At 35.9% G+C, this 18,302-nt stretch overlaps 1 protein-coding gene across 4 annotated transcripts in view; it reads right to left on the bottom strand.

Moving 5' to 3' along the window:
• BTBD8 (BTB domain containing 8) overlaps positions 1-18,302 on the bottom strand; it is a 114,362-nt gene that overhangs the window by 38,450 nt on the left and 57,610 nt on the right. For 2 of the 4 annotated variants that reach the window (XM_027058608.2, XM_015064429.3), the window contains exons 5-8: positions 17,077-17,166; positions 8,615-8,695; positions 7,294-7,390; positions 269-357 (exon numbers count right to left, since the gene is read on the bottom strand). In XM_027058608.2, the coding sequence (XP_026914409.2) occupies positions 269-357; positions 7,294-7,390; positions 8,615-8,695; positions 17,077-17,166 (357 nt within the window). Of the gene's footprint in view, positions 1-268; positions 358-1,699; positions 1,900-5,870; positions 5,999-7,293; positions 7,391-8,614; positions 8,696-17,076; positions 17,167-18,302 lie in introns of those variants that run through there. The other 2 variants (XM_053214424.1, XM_053214425.1) reach the window with 2 other exon arrangements.

Genomic DNA, 18,302 nt, shown 5'->3' with positions numbered 1-18,302 from the left:
TGTAAACAAATGTTTTAATTCTACTTTAAGTTTGATGCATAGCTTTTGACATAAATAACCATGGTTAGGCTAAAATAAAATAGATCCCAAGCATCTTGAATAATATCTAAGTCCATAATACTTCTCAATTGTTACAACTAGTTAAGCATTAAGCTCCCTACAATGTACCCAAGAAAACAGGCCAATTCCAAAATTTCCCAGAAAATTACAAGAATAGAAGAACAAAATCTTTATATTAATAGTATTGACACTACTTCAAATCACTTACTTCATGCAGTCAGCAAAAAGACTGTCCACTCCAACTGAATGAGCAATAATCAGGCATTCTAGTACAGACGCCAACGTTCTGGGAATAGGCTAAAATTAATAGAAAACACCACATGTATTCTTTTTCAACTTTCAGAGGCTAAAAGTATTTGGTTCATAAACATGATCTGATTTGTATACCTAAACTGCAGAATAAATGTGCATAATTCAAAAGTCTATTCTTGTAAAACAGAGTATCACTAACAACCTTTAGTTTTATAGAATAGCATTTGAACTCTCTCAGCTATCAGAATGAACACAGGTTTTATTTTAATTTCATTTAGCTTATTTTTTACATTAAAATGGTGTAATTTCTAGCACATCATACTGCAATGCAACCATATGATCTAATCTGCTTCCTGAAGTATAAATATAACTCTAAGTGCATGTGCAATGGGAAGTCCTACTCTGACCTCAGACAAAATGACAGAAATTAGATCATAATTATATAATGTATTTTTAAAAGTTCATATATGGAAGTAATTAAAACAAAAAATGTAGATGTAAGTAGTGACAACAACTCATTGCTCTTGGTGTTAAGCCTCTTTGCTACATATTGCCCATATCACTTATTTTCAGGTTTTGGATTATTTTCTAAGCATATCTATTGCCTATTAGGGTGAATAGAGTTCAACTTCTCTTGGTACACATTCATTTGTTGTAATGTGGGGTTTATATACTAAATAAAGATCATCAATCAGCCAATTTGTGTATGTGGTCTCTAAGTGTATCTTTCTGAAGATCCCTTGCTCTCAGAGAAGAGCAAAGCTTCTTTAGAATTACACCCAGGGTAATCCTTCTAATAAGGTTAGTGATTTGCAACTTTTAAAATTATGAACTGCTATTAATTTGAGTTTCTAATACACTTCTCCTAAAAGTATTACATTAGTGTTCAATAAATTGAATGTAAATATTTTGCTTTGTATATGAACAAACTGGTCATTCCCTTTGCAAAAACTGGAGGTACTCTAGGCTATTCTAAAATAAAAAATGGTCAGTTGGTTAAGAGTCCAAGTCTTGATTTCGGCTCAGGTCATAATCTCATGGTTTGTGAGTTCGAGCCCCACACTGGGTTCTGCACTGATGGTGTGGAGCCTGCTTGAGATTCTGTCTCTCCTTCTCTCTGCCCCTCCCCAGCTTGTGCACTCTCTTTCTCTCTCTCAAAATAACAAAAAAAGGAATAAAAAAAAAAAATAAAATAAAAATGGCTATCACTATATAGATGATGCAGTGATAATTCTACCAAGTTAAATAATTTGGTTTTCTGAACCACTTCAGACAAGAATATCAAACTCTTGGAAAGAAACTACTGGTATAAACATAAAAACACTCAGAAGTCTAAAAAATTATAAAAGTAAACACAAGAGTTAAAACGTCCAGGAATGTGGGGCACCTGGGTAGCTCAGTTTGTTCAGCATCCAACTCTTGATTTCAGCTCATGTCATGATCCCAGGGCTGTGCTCAAGTCCTGTGTCAGCATGGACCCAGCTTAAGATTCTCTCTCTCCCTCTGCCCCTCACCTTAGCTCATGCTCTCTCTAAAATAAAAATAAATACAAAAGTAAAAAATTTAAAGATTCTCTCTTCCCTCACTCTCGCTCAAAAAAAAAAAAAAAAAAAAAAAGAGGTCCAGCAATCTAATTTAGGAATAACCAGCTCTTTACAACACAAAGTCCACTAATTGATGTATAAGAATAATTTCCATAAAAAAATTAAAATACAAAGTAATTTGCTGCATAAAGCAGAGACTAGGGAACTATACTTGTGGGCCAATGTAGCCCATCACTGTTTTTGTGAATAAAGTTTTATTGCAATACTACTATGATGTTCCTTTACATGTTGTCTGTAGTTGCTTCTGTTCCACAACAGCAGAGCTGAGTAGATGTGATAGAGAATGCATGGCCCACAAAGCCTACAATATCTGCTATCTGGCCTTTTACAGAAAAGGTTTACTGACCACTGACTTAAAAGGTTACTTTAACTCTCTGAGAATTTCACTTATATAAAAATGCTAATTTCCAAGTATTTTGTAACAGGATGACAGACCTTTAGTCATTTTCAAAATCTGCTTGCAGAATTTGGGAAGAGATATATTTAAATCACTACCCAAGATATGTTTTTAAAGAAGTGGCAAAAAAGGGGCATCTAGGTGGCTCAGTTGGCTAAGAGTCCAACTCTTGGTTTCCACTCAGGTCATGATCTCATGGTTGTGTGAGCTCAAGCCCCACATCTGCACTGGTAGTGCAGAGCCTGCTTGCGATTCTCTCTCTCTCTCTCTCTCTCTCTCTCTCTCACTCTCACTCTCCCGCTTGCTCTGTCTCTGTCTCTCTGAAAAATAAACTTAAAAAAAAAAGAAGTGATGAAAAATATATAATGTAAAGTTCACTGTAATTCTATAAATGAAGTCCAAAAATTTTAATTGTGTAAAAGGTAAAATTGTGAAGTTAATGAAATGACTAAAGCTTGTCAGAAGTTTCAGGGCCAGTTACCCATTACTTTCTACCCAAATTTGTATTACTGTGCAGTGTGTTACAATAGGCTTATCACATGCAAGTAAGTCACTGGCAAGAAACTACATAATTAAGATCTAGAAGTTAAAACTTTTTTAAATGTTTATTTCTTTTTGAGGGAGAGTCAGAGCATGAGCAGGGGAGGGGCAAAGAGAGAGGTAGACATAGAATTCAAAGCAGACTCCAGGTTCTGAGCTGCCAGCACAGAGCCGGATGCAGGGCTCAAACTCATGGATGGCGAGACCATGACCTGAGCCAAAGTCAGATGCTTAACCGACTGAGCCACCCAGATACCCCTGAGATCTAGAAGTTAAAAATTATACTTTCAAAGATATATTTATAAAGTTATATATTATAAAAATATGTAAAGCAAAAGTTTAAAGATCAAGCAATAAAAGCAAAAATTATTCTCTCAAATATCTGTTACCACAATAAAATATATTAAAACAAGTGAAAAAAGTTTTCAACAAAGTATCATATTGATAATCTATTTAAAATTTCATTTTCTGTTGTTTTAATGTTAACAAATATGCCTTCTGTGTTTTAAAAATCATGTGAATTATTGTAAGTAAAATGCAAGAAGCTGCATACAACCTATGTATACTTATAAACATACTAAAAACTAGAGGCAATGGTCCAAAGACTATCCATAAAAGAGATTATTTTTAAAATGTTAGATGTATTGTATAGACTCTAAGTCTAAAGTTCTCTTTTGTCCCACAAGAGAGCGGACGCAGGATTAAAAGCGAGAGATGGCTAATGTCCAAGAAAAGACAAGAGCCCTGAATGAGGGTCCTTGCACCATTTGTATTAGGATCAGAAGGCTTACAAACATGGTGATGGATGCACACAAAGAGGCAATGAAACTATGAACACTAACTTATGGACACGAAGGAAAGGGGGTCTTGAAGATATTTGGGGTTAGGGGTTTGGATTAATACAAAACAAAATCCTGGCCCCAGGCAGATGGTCAGATGATTGTTAATGGCAGACAGGAAGCACCATGTCTGTTTATCTTAGCCAGCCTAGGGGATAAGACAGATACAGCAAGTAACTTCAGGGTTAACAAGACACCTTTCTTTTGTTAATCAGCTCTGCTCTGGACAGCTTCACTGCAGCACAGAGGTCTATAGCCCTATTTACCTGTTTACCTACGTTGGTCCTTCCTTCCTGTGAAAGCAGCTTTCTGCTATAGTACTAAATTGGGGGGGTGCTTTCACCCTGAATACCTAATATTGCTTACCTCATATACCTTTATATTGGGGACATTTGCCCCCCTCTATTCTGGGGGCCTTTTCCCCCTACTTTATTCTGGGGGCCTTAGCCCCCCTTCTCTACCTTTATTCACCTAATCTTGTTTACCCAAACTTGGGTGTGAGCATCCTATGGCTTTGTAATTCTTTATGCTTTGTTAACCCATTGGTGTAAGCCCAGGGAATTTCCAAGCTTATTCCCCACAATGTATGAAAATGTATGATACCAGTCCTTCTCTGACTTATTTCACTCAGCATAATACCTTCCAGTTCCATCCATGTTGCTGCAAATGGCATGATTTCATTCTTTCTCATTGCCAAGTGGTATTCCATTGTATATATAAACCACATATGTTTTCATTCATATGTGGATCTTGAGAAACTTAACAGAAGACCAAGGAGGAAGGGAAAGGGAAAAAGATATAGTTACAGAGAGGGAGGGAGGCAAACCACAAGAGACTCTTAAATACAGAGAACAAACTGAGGGTGGATGGGGGTGGGTGGGGGGAGAGGGAAAATAGGTGATGGGCATTGAGGAAGGCACTTGGGATGAGCACTGGGTGTTGTATGCAAGCCAATTTGACAATAAATCATATTTTCAAAAAAGGAAAATAAAAAAATAAAAAATGAAAATAAAACATTTTTTAAAAATAAAAAATAAATAAAATGTTAGATGTAATTCATTTATTGAGGAGTCTCAGTTCAGAGGAGATACTAACATAAAACTTTTTTCCCAGATAATGCTGTGTCAAATTCTCCTTTTTTCCATCCCTTCATGACATTATAGGCAAATTCCAGTATTTTCTGGTTATTTTTTGGAATTGAAATCAGCACAGTACTATTTAGACACCTATCTTATATCTGGCTTTACATCTTTCTCTCCCCCATCACTGATTACATTTATAGTTGGGGAAATATGGAATCAGGAGTAGAGCATGGTGTGGTCTCCTCTTGCTCCTCCATTTTCTAGGTCTAACTCCTGTGAAAGAGGGCTATGAATGGCCATATAAATAACCAGACACAGCATGGAAATAGGTTGATGTCACTGAGTTTGCTCTAATTAAGATGTTGATGGCCTTTGGGGCACCTGGGTGGCTCATTTGGTTAAGCGTCTGGCTTCGGTTCAGGTCATGATCTCACAGTTTGTGAGTTCGAGCCCTACGTCAGGCTCTGTGCTGACAGCTCAGAGCCTGGAGCCTGTTTCGGATTCTGTGCCTCCCTCTCTCTCTGCTCCTCCCCCGCTCATGCTCTGTTTCTCTCTCTCAAAAATAAATAAACATTAAAAAAAATTAAAAAAAAAAAGATGTTGATGGCGTTTGCCAATGACTCTTGAGGAGCAGACTATATGTAACCCTAGCCCCTCAGTGGATAAAGATTCTTCTAGTGGTTCATGATGCGCAGTGATCCCTAGGTGGGACACAGCATCATTTGGCCCTGTACCAGCAACCTCTAATCTTCAAAGAACCACTAAGGTCCTCTTCCCTCCCCACGAACCAGGTGTAACGGGTGTGGAGTGGACTCCCCATACTTTTTTCTTTTCTTCTTTTTAAGATTTTACTTTTAAGTAATCTCTACACCCAATGTGGGGCTTGAACTCACAACACCGAAATCAGGAGTTGCACACTCTACCAACTGAGCCAGACAGGCACCCCTACTTTTTTCTACACATGACAACAGCTGTTGTCCCTAATGGCCAAACTAGTACTGGCTTCTCCCTTTAGAAATCTCCACATATGAGGGTACTCTTACTGGCTTCTGAGGCATATTCCAAGAAATTCAGGCTCTCCCAAGAAATCTCTTACCATTTTCTTTTATTCTTTAATGGAAGCTCCAAAGTGGGCTGGTTTTACAGATGTGGCATATGTCCATCTGAAGGATAAGACATATCTCCTCATTGCAGATACCCTCTATCTTTAATTTTTATTCAGATATGCTTGGATCTCCCTCCTAACTTTCACTTGGCTGGGAAGATGAGGGAAGCAGACGAAAGAGAAGGAAAATCTTTCATCAGAATTATTCACTTTCTACAAAGTTCAGGATACCACAGACCACCCTCCTTCTTCTAATTTCCTTACTTCTAGAGGCTGGAATAAATGATTGATTAAAGGTAGCTGAGGAGTTTAATGTTTCTCAGTAAACTCTGGGTGGTAGTGGAGGTGGTGCTATAGGCAACTGTTCATGGCTCTCTTTTAGTACATGGGGTGCTTCTTCAGCTGCAACTTATACAGAGGTAGGAAAGTCCTACCCAACACAAAAATATAAATTTACATGTTATTAAAATTATTAAAATTACCTAATTAAAATGCATACAATATATACTGCTGCCTCAAGTACCCAATAAGAAGGGAATATCAATGTAAAACAACTATTTTAAGATTTGCTTTTTTGTTGATTATAAAAGTAATAATATATGATCACTGTAGAGAATTTAGAAAATGATTAAGTACATAAAAAATAACCTATAGTCACAGAGTAAGTTAAAACATTAGATAATCTAAGAATAATGTACAAAATGGCATCTGTACAAATGTGTAGTAGGAGATCTTTCTTTAGACAATAAATTTATGTTTATATTAACTAAAGTTAAAAGTTAGTATTCATACTCCACTTGATGAGAAGAGAAATATATTCCATCTCAAGTAGATGCTATAAAGAGAAGTGACAGGAAGGAAGAGCGTACTTTCAGGGAAAAGAACAAATGAAACACTTGTGATAAATGTGTTTTTTTTTCTCTGTTTATTTATTTTGAGTGAGAGAGAGAACGCATGGACACAAGCAGGGGAGGGAAGGACAGAGAGACACACAGAGAGAGAGAGTATCCCAGGCAGGCTCTGCAATGTCAGTGCAGAGCCCAATGTGGGGCTCGATCTCACAAACTACAAGATCATGACCTGAACCAAGATTAAGAGTTGGACGCTTAACTGACTGAGCCACCCACCCTGACTCAGTCCCAGCTGCACACTCCACCTTTGAATTATAAAGGATACTCCTATATCCTTTCAATAAACTCCATGTCAATTTTATTTTACTTAAATGATCTGAATTAATTTGTTTTTTTGTAAGCATATCATATGAGCTATTTCTCAACTAGAGTTCCCATTAGTTAAATTGACTGAATATTTTTTAAGATTCAAAGCACTATTCACTATCAGAGTTAAAAATCTAGTAGATAATAATGGGTGACTTTAAGCACTGGGTAAAAGATTTCTGAGACTCAATAATTACCTTCTGAAAGAAATTACAGTAATCTCTTCTTAAAATATAGATTGCTACTTCTTTTAATCCTTCTAGTCCATACATATCAGCCATATTGAGTATCTGACTAAAATAAAAACAGATAGACTGTTAATTTTCCAATTTAAAAACTAAGGACTAATACACAGTAATGTCTTAATAATAGATAGCCTGTTTAAAAAAATAATAATAATCTGAATTATTTTAACTCTAACTTTCTGTCCTACATAGTAGATATCCTTTATGGATAATAAAAAGGACACAGGTCAAAGTTTGAAAGTACTGTCAGATGACTTGGTTAGTGGAGAATAACATGAAGTAAATTGGAGATGTTTCAAATTCCCCTCATATCGTCAGTGACATATTCAGCAAAGTCCAGGAAGCTGCTTCAAAGGCTGTAAAAGTTATAAAACTCTTTGCAAGAAATCTGTATAATAAAAACTTGGGAGGAGGGCAATTAATTGATGTTTATCATACTGAAAATACCTACAAAAGACTCTAAGACTGAAAACAGTATCCAATGCCTCAGCGAGTTTCCACTGCTTCTTTCATTTGGCAAGAATTTCCAAGTACCACACTCACTTTAGGTACTTAGGAAACCTACAAGCCTTGAGGGCATGATAAAATTTCCTATAGGTTTCCAGGGGGATAAATTTCAATACTCAATCCCTGTGACTCATGCATGACATTTTCCCCCCAAAATCATTTACTCAGTTTGTAATTTAAAAAACCAATGAATATTTAAATTAAAAAGCAGCTTTCATTTGTTTGGTATGAAAACAGCAATAGAAGAAGAACACATCCAAAAAATTGGAAGAGCAAGGTAGATTTCACTCTCTACTACAGTTTCAGTGCTTACATGGCATTTCACTAAACAGCACTTAAGAACCATTGTTGTTTTTTAGGATGTCTATAAAGTAATTTTAAGGTTTTTCTTTTTACTTTTCTCTTGCTGTTTAAAAGAGTAGTCCTAAAATTTGAAAACAAAATAGTAAATTGTTCAAAATTTGATATTCAATTTTACTTTATAAAAACCTGTTGTTTATTTTCCAAAACAAATATAAGGTCTTTCTAACAAAATCTGAGTCAAATAAAGACTTTTCTTAATCTTATTACTGTGAGTTGCTAGATCATCTTTTCTTCTAAATAAGGCGACCTCCTGTTTTTAGATACTCCCCAAATACACATGATATGGCAAAATAATGAAAGTGAAGCTTCTACTGTATTGACACTTTAAAACAAAGCTCAACAAAGCAGACACCACAAAGTATTAATACTTTTATACTTAAAATGATTTAAAAATAATACATACCCAACATTAGTTTTCTCTGGAAAGTCCAAAGTTCCTCCATATATAAAATGCATCATAACGTTCATTTCTACATGGTTTATACTGAAATATAAAAGAAAACCAAATTCAAATCCAGAAATAATTAAAGTGAAACTGATATCAACAATACACTCTATTTTCTCATAAAATTTTAGCTAAGATAAAGTTTTAATCTCACTTTTATCTGAAGAGTATGTTCTTCAAATAACATCCATGCAGTTATTCCATTAATTTAAAATGAAGTATAACTACAGTTATAAATTTTTATATGTTATAAAATATTATTGGTATGTTAGCAAATCACTAATTATTTGTTGAGCATCTTCTTTAATGAACTTTTAGAGTTAGAAGGGATCTGAGAGGTCCCAGTCCAACCTCTGGCTCATTAGGAAATCCTCTCCTCAGCATCACTGACAAATGGCCTCTGGTCTTCTTAAAGCCTCTGATGAACAGTTCTATTCACTAAAAAGATTCTTGTTATGCTGCACTGATTTCTTAATTTGTAATACCTATCCAGCACCTCTAGCTTGGCCAACATCCTTATTACAGATGAAAAGAAAAGATATGACTTAAAGAAGTAGTCTGGAGTGGTAACTTTTACGTCCTACTGACTACTAGATCTCAAACTGATTTCATGGCCTCCTTCCTCTTTCCTACCTCTCCCAGCACCCCAGATTCAGTCTTTATTTATTTATTTTTTGCTGTTCCTATTTTGTTCATAGCACTGTTACAGGGCTTCTTGCATCTGGTTCATGGACAATAACCACTTATCAATGGTCCAGAGGAACCCAAGATGAGAGGTAATGTAATTTCTTTTTTCCTTTCTTCTCTGCTGAACGAGTCTGAAGATGTGATTGGGAAAAAGTGCATCTGCTATCCAATTTCAGACTTTCTTTCAGGTGGGTAGTCATAGAGGAGACACAGTAAGCAAGTCAACTTTGGCTCTTACCTTAACACATGTTTTACTATTTGAAGTGTTTTTGTCAATAACAAAGAAAATGTTTTCTTACTTCATCTACTGACTCTTTCATATTATTTTGAACAGGAAGAAGTCCGCCCAAAAATCTCAGCATCTAGATTATCATCTAGATACCTAAATTATTTTTTTTTAATTTTTTTAATGTTTATTTATTTTTGACAGAAAGAGAAAGAGACAGAATGAGTTGGGGAGGGGCAGAGAGAGAGGGAGACACAGAATCTGAAGCAGGCTCCAGGCTCTGAGCTGTCAGCACAGAGCCTGACACGGGGCTCCAACTCACAGACTGCGAGATCATGACCTGAGCCGAAGTCAGACGTTCAACCGACTGAGCCACCCAGGCACCCCCAGATACCTAAATTAGACCATGAGATTCATGTTAATCCTCTCCCTCATTATATCTCATCACTTATAGCTTCAAAAATTTCTGGAAGTTAGCCTCTGCTGTCTGTTTCTCCTCTGACTGCTCTGGGAGAGGTGAAATTTTTCCTCTAATCTGTACTATGACTGTATCTTCTCTCTCATGTAAGTTTCCTACCTGAAATAATCTCTTTGCATCCCATTTCCCACACTGCTATTAGAGTGAAAACCCTTCAACAATTCTCTATTGCCCATAGAAAAAAAGTTCAAATTCCTTAGACTGGTGTATAGTGTTCTTTATCATCTGACCTCTAGTTCACCCTCTCTAGCAGCTGTTCCAAGATAAATGAACTACTCATTTCCTGCACCTGAACTACTTATAATTCCTTATACATCTATGCCTTAGTACATCCATATACTCTGTTTAAAATATTCTCCCTCTCTACTTCCTTCATCTTTCAGAAACCAGACACGTGGCTCTTTATCTCTGATTGTTTCCTTAATGTTTCCAAGGGAAAAAAAAAAATCACTGAATGGTAAACATAGTAATAACTAACATTTATTGAGCACTTATGAACCAGTCACTGAGCTAATAAGCATTTTGAGTGCCACTGGCTCGTTTAATAATCGTAACAACTCAATAGGAGATACTATTATTAGTCTTGTTTTATAAATGAAAAACTGAAATCAAGTAACTTGCCCAAGGCCAAATGGCTAGCGATACACTATCATTTAAATCCAGGCCTATTGACTCCAAAGTATGGGCTCTTAAGCAGTACACTATACTATATACTTCCATTATCACATTTATCAGACTGACTTGTGATATCTTTATTTACACATTTGTTTCTCCTTCTAGACTGAGTCCTGCTAGGGCAGGCTGTATCTTATTTATCCTTGTCATTCTAGTAGCAACCGAATGTCAGCATTGATTCTGTACCCCCAGGATGAGAAGAATTTTCTTCCCCCACACAATATTGGAGCTCTGCAGTGGAAATCAGGGTGGGAACAGTGCTGATAAGACTCCCACAGTTTGTTAAGCTAGCTTAACAATATTATACAATCTTAAGATATTACAGTATCTAATCTGCTAAAAGCAAGAAAGAAGGAAAGAGAGAAGAAAAGAAATAGAGTTCCACAGGGTAGGACTCAGGTGTTTGATTCTATGGTCTTATACAACATATGCTCAAGACATGTTTGAAGAATGTTTAATGAATGGCTTACTTGGACACTTATAGCATTGCCTTCAGAGGAATACTAAGTTGAAAATATGTAAGTATTTTTTAATTAATTAATTTAAATATGTATTAATTAATTTAATACATATTTACTGGCCCCCCACTATGGCCAAGTACTGGTTTATGCTGGTTCAAAAACTCCACATCTTTAATACTTAGGAAAAAAAGTCAAATCTCTTCTAATTTACATACTATGGATATGTCAAGATTTAATCTCAGAATAATCATGCCACATTATCTGCAGTCTGCTAATCTAAAACACTAGCGTAATTACTAGAATATATACTATTCAATGCACTTTCCATCAAAATTTCAAGAGCTATTCTTCTTACTATTAATGAGGATTGGTCATTTATGGTTAAATAATAGTTTCTTTCCAGACCTGACTTTTCAAGCAAAAGATAATAATGACTAAAGAAAAACAATAGTTTTATTAAACTAGATAGGAACATCCAGACATTTGGGCCTATATAACAATATATGGTTATAAAAACAGCAAGAAAACATTTTCCCTCAGTTTTACAGATGTTTTACTAAACTGCATTTTCATCACAGTGTCGTAACTCATTTGTATTTTTACTAAAAGTATTTATAAAAACATGATCAAATGACCTAGAAAAACAACAAATCACTTCAATAGCCCACAGTTTAAATGGAAAGACTGAAAGCACTATCCCCATTTAAATGTAATCAGAATAGGGGTGCCTGGGTGGCTCAGTCAGTTAGGCGTACGACTTCGGCTCAGGTCATGATCTCACAGTTCATGGGTTCGAGCCCTGCATCGGGCTCTGTGCTGACAGCTTGGAGCCTGGAGCCTGCTTCGAATTCTGTGTCTCCCTCTCTCTCTGCTCCTCCCCCCCCACTCATGCTCTGTCTCTCTCTCTCCTTCAAAAATAAATAAAACCATTAAAAAAAAATTTTTTTAAACAAATAAATGTAATCAGAATAAAAGCTTTTAGGAGATGAAAACATTACATATATTTAGGGAAGAAAGACCTATGAGAGGACAGAGCTCTAAGATCAGAGAATAAACATACATCTAGTCTACTAAAATCTCTGTGCTTTATGTGTGCTTCCTAAAGTTTCAGGGTCCTGTGTCTGTGGGCTAAGGTAACATAGGGACTCATTCATTCGTTTGTTCATTCACATTCAATTATTTATTGAGTAATAGGTTCTATTCTAGACCTCAAAGATATAAGAAGCTTTCATTGTAGAGGGAGGCCATGGACAGTAAATATGTAAACAAATGTATATATAAAAGGTACTTTTAATAGTGAAAAGTGCCATGAAAACAACATAACAAGATAATATAAAAGAGGGTAACTGGAGAGTTGGGCTGTAGTTAATTTAGGTGGGATGGTCTGGAAAAACCCAGGAGCCAGATCATACAGGGTCTTATAGGTTGGTGGTAAAGATTTCAGTTTAATTCTCACTGTGATGAGACGGCATTGAGCAATTTTAGTCAGAAGAGAAATACATATATCTAATTTATATTTCGAAAGATCATTCTGAAAATTTAGTGTAATCCCAGGAATCTCCCAAGGGAGATGAGAAAATCCAGATTTATGTTCTAAAGCCTCAAGCCACCAATGGAAGACTTCTATTTATATAAAAATTGAAATGTGTGCAGTTATATAAATACTGGCTGTGGCTCAATTTCCAGTATAGGATGTTGAGAATTTCCACCTTTGTCCATGAAAACTGGACAACTTCCTACGACCTCCCAATACTGGGGCACAGGTAGAACCAGGATTACAGGACTCTACTATTCCTACCTCCATTTACTGAAGGCTATCCCTTTTGAAAAATATCATATGCATTATAGGTCTATGAGTTACCAACTCATTAAAAACACTGTAATTCTTTTCTGTGAGGACAGACAGGATTTCGTTCTAATCTACTGCAGGGAACATCCTGCAGACATACAACAATGGCACAGTTCCAAAAAAGGCTGCTGATCAAGCAAAAGCAGGCATTGCTGTCCTGGTATTGGTAATGGACCTTGCTTGAACCCATTTGTCTCTAGAAAATGAGAACAATCTAATCTAGGGAAAAAAGAAAAGACAAATATTAATAAGCACTATATATTACATACCAAGCACTATATCTCATTTAATCCTTTCAACAACTTTAGGAAACTCAGGGAAGACACACAATGACCCTAAAGTCATGTAGCAAGTTAGGACTGGATACTGGACTACCTATAATGACACCGACGTCCATGATCTTTTTACTGTACTATATTACCCACACAAACATCTACCTAAGTACACAATACAAGCTAATGTGAATGTGAAAAAAGAATTTGTTTTGTAGATTGTTATAATATAAAAAAAAATTTTAAGGTGCAGTTTTTTAAAAAGCAAAATTTCTAAATCCTTTTTAGCCTCAATTTTCTTAAATTCCCTTTAGCCTTCCTATAGCTTTATATCCTATGATACTAATACCATTGTAGGTGGTAATTTGACACAGTCAATTTGATACGTGGTACAAGAGGGGAAAGCAAAAAATACTGTGTGATGATAATAAAGGATATGGATAAAACCCAGTATCTGTCAGGAGAAACCTTCTTCCTTCATTTTAGTATTAGAAAACCTTGCTTTACCAAACAAAACAGTTGAGCCAAAAAGAAATGTGTCCTTATTTCCAATGTGAGATTTCCAGCAGTAAGCCACCACTGCTGACCTAGTAGCTATAGGAAAGATGAACCAGTGAGAAACAGAGCCTTGCTTACCACAACCGAAGAGAGAGGAAAATACTATAAGGGGAGTGAGCCTGATCATTGCTGTCACTACTACAACATGCTTTTATTTCAATGACATTTTTTTTAGTATAGTTGACACACAATGTTACTTAAGTTTCAAGAATACAACGCGGTGATTCAACCACTCTATATATTATGCTATGCTCACCTCAAGTGTAGCTACCATCTGTCACCATGCAACACTATTACAATACCATTGACTATATTCCCTATGCTGTACCTTTTATTCCTGTGACTTATTCTTTCTACAACTGGAAGCCTATATCTCCCACTCTCTTTCACCCATTTTGCCCACACCCACACCCTCCCCCTCTGTCAGTCATTAGTTCTCTGTATTTATGGGTCTGTTTCTGCCTTTTGTTTGTTTATTCATTTGTTTTGCTTTTTAGATTTCACATATAAGTGAAATCATATGATATCTGTCTCTGACTACCATTCATCAACTTTAGTAGCTTGCTCAAGGGAAAGCCAAACAGAACTCTAAAACAAGTTTGGCTACTTCTATTTGGCTTTCCCTTGAGCAAGCTACTAAAGTTGGTCAGTGGTAGGCCATATTATAACAGGAGATATTCATCCATCACATCCATCATAATAAAGGATGGAAAATTATAGGTTAAGACAGTAGAGACCAGCAGTTGATGCTACTACTTCCTTCTTGCCTACTAACCTCTAAATAAACTGCATCTTTAAAAGCCTGTGTGTTTTGAATGTTTAATCTGATCACTCATGAGGGCTGATTAAGGACTGCCTTTATTCCTATAGCTAAACTCAGAGGTCATCTTAAACAACATAAAAGAGATAAAAGTAGAGCAGTTCTGGTTGAAGGGGCAGCCCTTCCTATATAGTTTTCCCCTCAGATCCCAATCCCATGCCATGTGTTTCCTAACACACTACCAAGAACTTTAGGGTTCTATGGGATAAAATTTGAAAATCAAGGATTTAAACAGTGGAGGAGACGAGTATGCACTAGCTCAAGAATACATGCCAACAGGAAACTTTTAAACTCTTTAGTGACTGTGGTGGAATCGACACTGAAGTACTTATCAAAACCATGTGATTTATATTCAGCATAAGCACTTATTTACCAGGTGACTCCAGGAAGACATTTAACTTAACTGATCTTGTTTTTACTCATCTGCAATATATGAATACACCTGCTCTCTCAAAGACTGATTCTAAAAATCAAAGTGCATAGTAAATGTGGAAGAAGCCTAGAAAAAACATGGCATTACTATTACTCCTGAGGACAAAATCTATTTGGAGAAAGGAAGAAAGAAATAGCTACCTAATAGACATCAGATAGTAAAAACTGTCACTAAACCTACAAGGAACTAAGATTTCTTCTAGGAAAAAATCAGACATGTGCTTTCTGTAAATTACTTTCCCTTGCTGTAGAATGAGATCCCATAATCACACTCTTCTTTTGACTTTTTTCTCACTACACAGAATCACGTGATTTTTTAATGACTGTCAGAAGTTGCATTTTGAGTCAAACTAGTGTTCTCTCTCCATTTAAATTTCTGTTGCATTCATTTCTAAGGAGAGTGGATTGACAGTTTTTTTAAAATGATGTCTAAAACATCTAAAATTTTCCAAAATTACACCAATATAATTATCCCTAGGATTGGCACACTTAGAAAGATTCTAGCCTCTACTAGCACTATTTATTCAGCAGATATTTTAAATTCATCATAAAGGAAGAGATCTTATCAGTAGGATACGTATACTTTTCAGAGTGTTTTCAATAGTGATAACAGAATGTCACCAATTGCTCTATCTATACATCCCTTTTACCCAGGATAATAAACTCTTTAGCTTGGCATATAAAATCCATTTTTTATAGAGTGAAAAATTACAAAATGACAGGCATTTGGAGATTTGTTCTACTTAGTAAGAGAACCAGATGATTATAACCAAGAAGACCCAAAATTATAGGTCAGGGTGACAAATAAATGGTTAAGAATTTATCAGTAATTTCCATGCATCCATTTTCATGGAATTGCCACTATCACTATGCCGTACCCAAGATTCTGGCCAAGATGCAGGGCTGAGAGGTTCCCTCAGAACTCCCAGGCATTTTTCCTACTGAGAAAGCCCTTCCCCATACTGTACACTACAGAATCTCACAGTGATTATCTGTGACCAAAAAAGGGTCCTTCTTGGGGCACCTGGGTGGCTTAGTCGGTTAAGTGTCTGACTTCAGCTCAGGTCATGATCTCACAGTTTGTGGGTTAGAGCCCCACATTGGGCTCTGTGCTGACAGCTCATAGCCTGGAGCCTGCTTTGGATTCTATGTCTCCCTCTCTCTGCTGCTTCCCCACGCATGCTCTCTCTTTCTCTCTCTCAAAAATGAATAAACACTAAAAAAACAAAGGGTCCTTTTTATCATTTAAGGTACTAGTTTATCTCTTAATAACTATCTTAGCAGTTTATATAAACTGCCACAAACTGTGTAGATACACCATTGCCTCATAAGTCAATGAAATCCACACCTATCCAAATTATTCTTTAAAAGATAAAAAAGAAACTACCTTTTACATACTGAATGTTTGTGTTTCCCCACGCACCCAAATTTATATACTGAGGCCTAACTCCACAATGTGGCTATATTTGGAGATGGGGCTTATAAGGAATTCAGGTTAAATTAGATAATAAGATGGGGCCCTGCCCTGAGGTGCTAAAATAGAAGAAACCAGAGAGCTCTCTCTGTCTCTCTCCCTCTACCTTCTTTTCACCTCCCCTTGCCCCCATGCACTAAGGGAAGGCCATTAAGCACACACAGAGAATAAGCTGTCTGCAACCCAAGGTAAGAGCTCTCATAAGACAAACCTTGCTGGTACTCTGATCTTGCCAAATTCTGAGAAAATAAATTTCTGTTGTTTAAGCCACTCAGTAGTGATATTTTATTTTAGCAGTCTGGGAAGACTAACACGCTATCTCTATTACTAAATGTTCCCTACTATCTCTCATTTTCAGAAGATGTACTTCATTGAATTCCACAACATGAGAAACATTTCAATGAATATATGGAGAAAACAGATTCATTAGAAGTGTTCTGTATGAAGTATTATTTGCAGTCAAGCTGCCTTGTAAAAATTATGCTTACCCTTGAAGAGTAATACACTTTTGGGAGCTTTCAGCCCAGCAGCCACTCAGCATTGCAGCAAAATAACTGGATCTGGCACTTAAAATGGCTCTAAAGGAAAGGGAGAAAAACACAGGTAGACATTTATGTACTATGCAAAATGTAATTTTTAATGAAATTCTTCATCTTTACCTCTTAAAACATGATAACAAGCTATTTGCCTTGATTGTATTCACTGGAAGAATTACAACCATCATAAAAATTACAAACCTATATTTATACTTAAATATTTTGATTAGTTAATTAGAACATTAATTCCAATGTCCTTTTTATCTTTTTTTATTTTTTCCCTTGAAAACTCTTTAACTTTATAATAACAGTTGAAACTATTTCCATGAATAAGAGAGTAATAAATAATTTACAAATGGATAAAGAAAAGATGTTATTTAACATTTTGAGGGAATATCAATTAAAAAGGCACTAGAACTATAAAGGTCCTGAATTCAAGTTCAGAACTCACCCTATTATTCTAAAGAATAGCTATATCTTAGCTATGAGAAATAACAGGGAAGATATTTTCTTCTGAATTTCCATTCTATCTTTTCACAGAAAATGTCAATGTATTATTCCTTTTTTAATTTGACAAATATCTATTGACTAGATATTTTTGTGCTATTTTGTGCTAGGCAGTATACTAAGTGCTAGGAATACAGCAGTAAATGAGATACAGAGAACAATATTATATTCTAGTGGAAAATGAGATGGAAGAGTGGAGGGGACAAGAAGAAAAATATACTTCTGGCAATGACTTATTAGGGTGTCTCAGAGCAACACTCCTGAAAATAGCTAAGAAAAAAGGGAGACACATATAGATATAGACATGCACATAGATTTTTTTTTAAGACAGCAGGAATGATTTGAAGGCCTCAGAAAGATACCATGGTCACAGATTTTGAGATAAGTTATAAGAAAGAAGACAAAAGAGCTGACTCAAGTATTTTAGGAAACTTTTTCCATTGAGGTGATTGCCAAATGAAAGCCAAAAAAAAAAAAAAAAAATGATTGAGAGGTAAGAAGCTGAGTATAGCTTTTGGCAATCTTTATAAGCTTGGAGGCATACAAACTGAAATTCGTGTCAATCAAAGAGGGGAGGCTTTGGTGGAGATCTCAAAATTTCAGTTGGATTCTGAAGGGCTACACCCTAAATGAAGAATGAACAGGAAATAGAAAAGCCCTTTTTAGCACTG

Source organism: Acinonyx jubatus, chromosome C1 (assembly GCF_027475565.1).
Source record: "Acinonyx jubatus isolate Ajub_Pintada_27869175 chromosome C1, VMU_Ajub_asm_v1.0, whole genome shotgun sequence".
Classification (NCBI taxonomy): Eukaryota; Metazoa; Chordata; class Mammalia; order Carnivora; family Felidae; genus Acinonyx; species Acinonyx jubatus.
Note: the sequence above shows the minus strand (reverse complement) of the source record. Positions and strands in the feature narration are given on the sequence as shown.